The sequence below is a fragment of the Myotis davidii genome, unplaced genomic scaffold (genome assembly GCF_000327345.1).
Source record: "Myotis davidii unplaced genomic scaffold, ASM32734v1 scaffold512, whole genome shotgun sequence".
Classification (NCBI taxonomy): domain Eukaryota; kingdom Metazoa; phylum Chordata; class Mammalia; order Chiroptera; family Vespertilionidae; genus Myotis; species Myotis davidii.
Window position 1 is genome coordinate 1,333,175 of NW_006284323.1, and position 2,443 is coordinate 1,335,617.

The 2,443-nt window shown below is 50.6% G+C and overlaps 1 protein-coding gene across 1 annotated transcript in view; it reads left to right on the top strand.

Moving 5' to 3' along the window:
• Positions 1-2,210, top strand: part of LOC102768485 (keratin-associated protein 12-2-like) — a 4,259-nt gene extending 2,049 nt beyond the window's left edge. The window contains 1 exon segment of the mRNA XM_015568858.1: positions 2,204-2,210. Within this exon segment, the coding sequence (XP_015424344.1) occupies positions 2,204-2,210 (7 nt within the window).
• Positions 2,211-2,443: the final 233 nt, after the last annotated feature.

Here is a 2,443-nt window from a genome sequence, read left to right on the forward strand (position 1 = left end):
CCGCCTCCGCCCCTGCTTGCAATAGCTGGCTCTGCCCATGCCCAGGCCTAACCCTCTGACCGAGGTGTTAGGCCTGGGCAGGGGACACCCAGCTCCTCACGATCTCCTTCTCCACCCCTGCCTAGGCCTAACGCCTCTGGCAGAAGCATTAGGCATGGACAGGCGACCCCCAGCTCCCCCCCATCACTGACTCTGCCCCTGCTCCCAGCGATGGCTGGTTCTACCCCTGCCCCGGCCTACTTGGTCCCTGCCGATGAGTTAGGCCTGGGCAGGGGACCCCCAGCTCCCCGCCATCTCGGGCTCTGCCTCTGCTCAGGCCTAACATCTCTGGCTGAGGAGTTAGGCCTGGGCAAGGGACCCCAAGCTCCTCGTGATTGACAGCTCCGCCCCTGCTCCCCACGATCGCCAGCTCCGCCTCTGCCCAGGCCTAATGCCTAGGGCCCCCTTGGCTCCAATGGCAGGCTCGGCCTGCCCAGGAGGCCCCTGGCTCAGGCCCTTCCTAGGCTGCTCAGGGCCCACACGGGGCCTTCCTTGGAGTGACCTGGGTGCTGACGATGTTCCCGAGACCCAGGCTGCTGGGCGCCTATGTATGCAAATTAACTGCCATCTTTGCTGGGTTAATTTGCATACCCATCCGATTGGCTGGTGGGCATAGCGGAGGGATGGTCAATTTGCATGTTTGTCTATTATTAGGTAAGATATGTGTGTATATATTTGTATTTATAAAGGGTGTCCCAAAATTCACGCAAGATTTGAATTTTGCATGAGCATTAACAACAACAATAACAAAAAATAAAAGCCTAATTTTACTTGGTTTATTGAATCAGATTCTAATATCTGTTGCCCTTTGATTTCAGTCCCTTCAATTTGATAAGCATTACCAAGTACCAATTATGGCCCAGGAGCAGGGACAATGAAGACCAATGAAGACCATGGCTTTGCGTATGTGCCAGCAAAGCCGTGGAGGCCATTTACCTGATGTGCTATTCCGTACATAACCCAGAATGTATACTTTATGAATCAATAAAACATTTACAATTTTTAATTATAAACCTGTGTTTTCTATCAAAATTACTTCTTGCATCAATTTTGGGTCATCCTTTATATGTAAAGTACATACATTACATAAGTATAATCCTATATCATAAAAGCCTAATATGCTAAATGTCCAGTCATCCAGTGGGCCATTCAACCAATCAAAGTGTAATATGCTAATGATATGCTAAGGCCCCTCAACCGTTTGCTATGATGTGTCCTGACCACCAGGGGGCCGATGTTCTGACCACCAGGGGGCAGATGCTCTGACCAGTAGGTTAGCTTGTTGTTGGGTCCAGCTGATTGGGACTGAGCGAGATGGGCCAGATGCCTTTGAGCCCTCCCGTGGCCCCTCCCCAGCTGGCCAACCTCCCGCGTCCCTCCCTGGCTCCAATCGTGCACTGGTGGGGTGCCTCGTCCTGGCCTGTGTCCTTTCACATTCAGCCTGACAGCAGAACAACTGGTTGCTATGATGCGCACTGACCATCAGGGGCAGACACTCATTACAGGAGCTGCCCCCTGGTGGTCAGTGGGTTCCCACAGGGGCAGGGCTCATGGCTGGTGAGCTCAGTGGCGGTAGCGGGAGCCTCTCTTGCCTCCATGGCAGTTGGACATCCCCTGAGGGCTCCTGGACTGCGAGAGGGTACAGGCCAGGCTAAGGGGTGCCCCACCCCCATCGCCCTGAGTGCATGAATTTCATGCACTGGGACTCTAGTTTCCAAATAAGGTCACATTTGCAGGTGCTAGGGATTCAATATGTCTTGGGGATAGATCACGTTTTACCCATTTATGAGTTGAACATTTGGGGGGTTACTTTTTGACACTATTATGGATACTATGGACGTTCATGTATAAGTTTTGTGTGAATACATGTTTTTGTTTTTCTTGGGTATATACCCAAGTCAGGTCATATGATAACTCTATGTTTAAGTTTTTGAGCAACTGCCAAACATTTCCAAAGTGGCTGCACCATTTTACATTCCCACCAACAATGTATACATCCCAATAGTACCTGACCCAGGGGTCAGCCTCAACACCCCAAAACTGAGGCACCAGATATCCCTGGCCTCTTGGGGTGAAGCCCTTGGAAGCACAGCTCTTCCTGGGAAGTGGTCTTGTCAAGAGATGAAACTCCATTTTCGCCATACTGAGACCTCCCATTTTACAGGGAATAGAGGAGGTTGAGGACTATCGTAAACAACACCCTAAAGGCACAACAGCCTAACCCAGGATGCAGGCAACACCCCAGGACCATTAACAGATTTCCTCAAAATGACTTTATTCCTCTATTAATGGTCCTCATCTGTCTCCCTTTTTGTTGTTGTTGCTCTTGCACTGTGATCCTGACACCTTTTACAACTGTCTTGGTGCCAGCATTTCTGTTAGGCTGAGTCCCAAGAGAAAACAT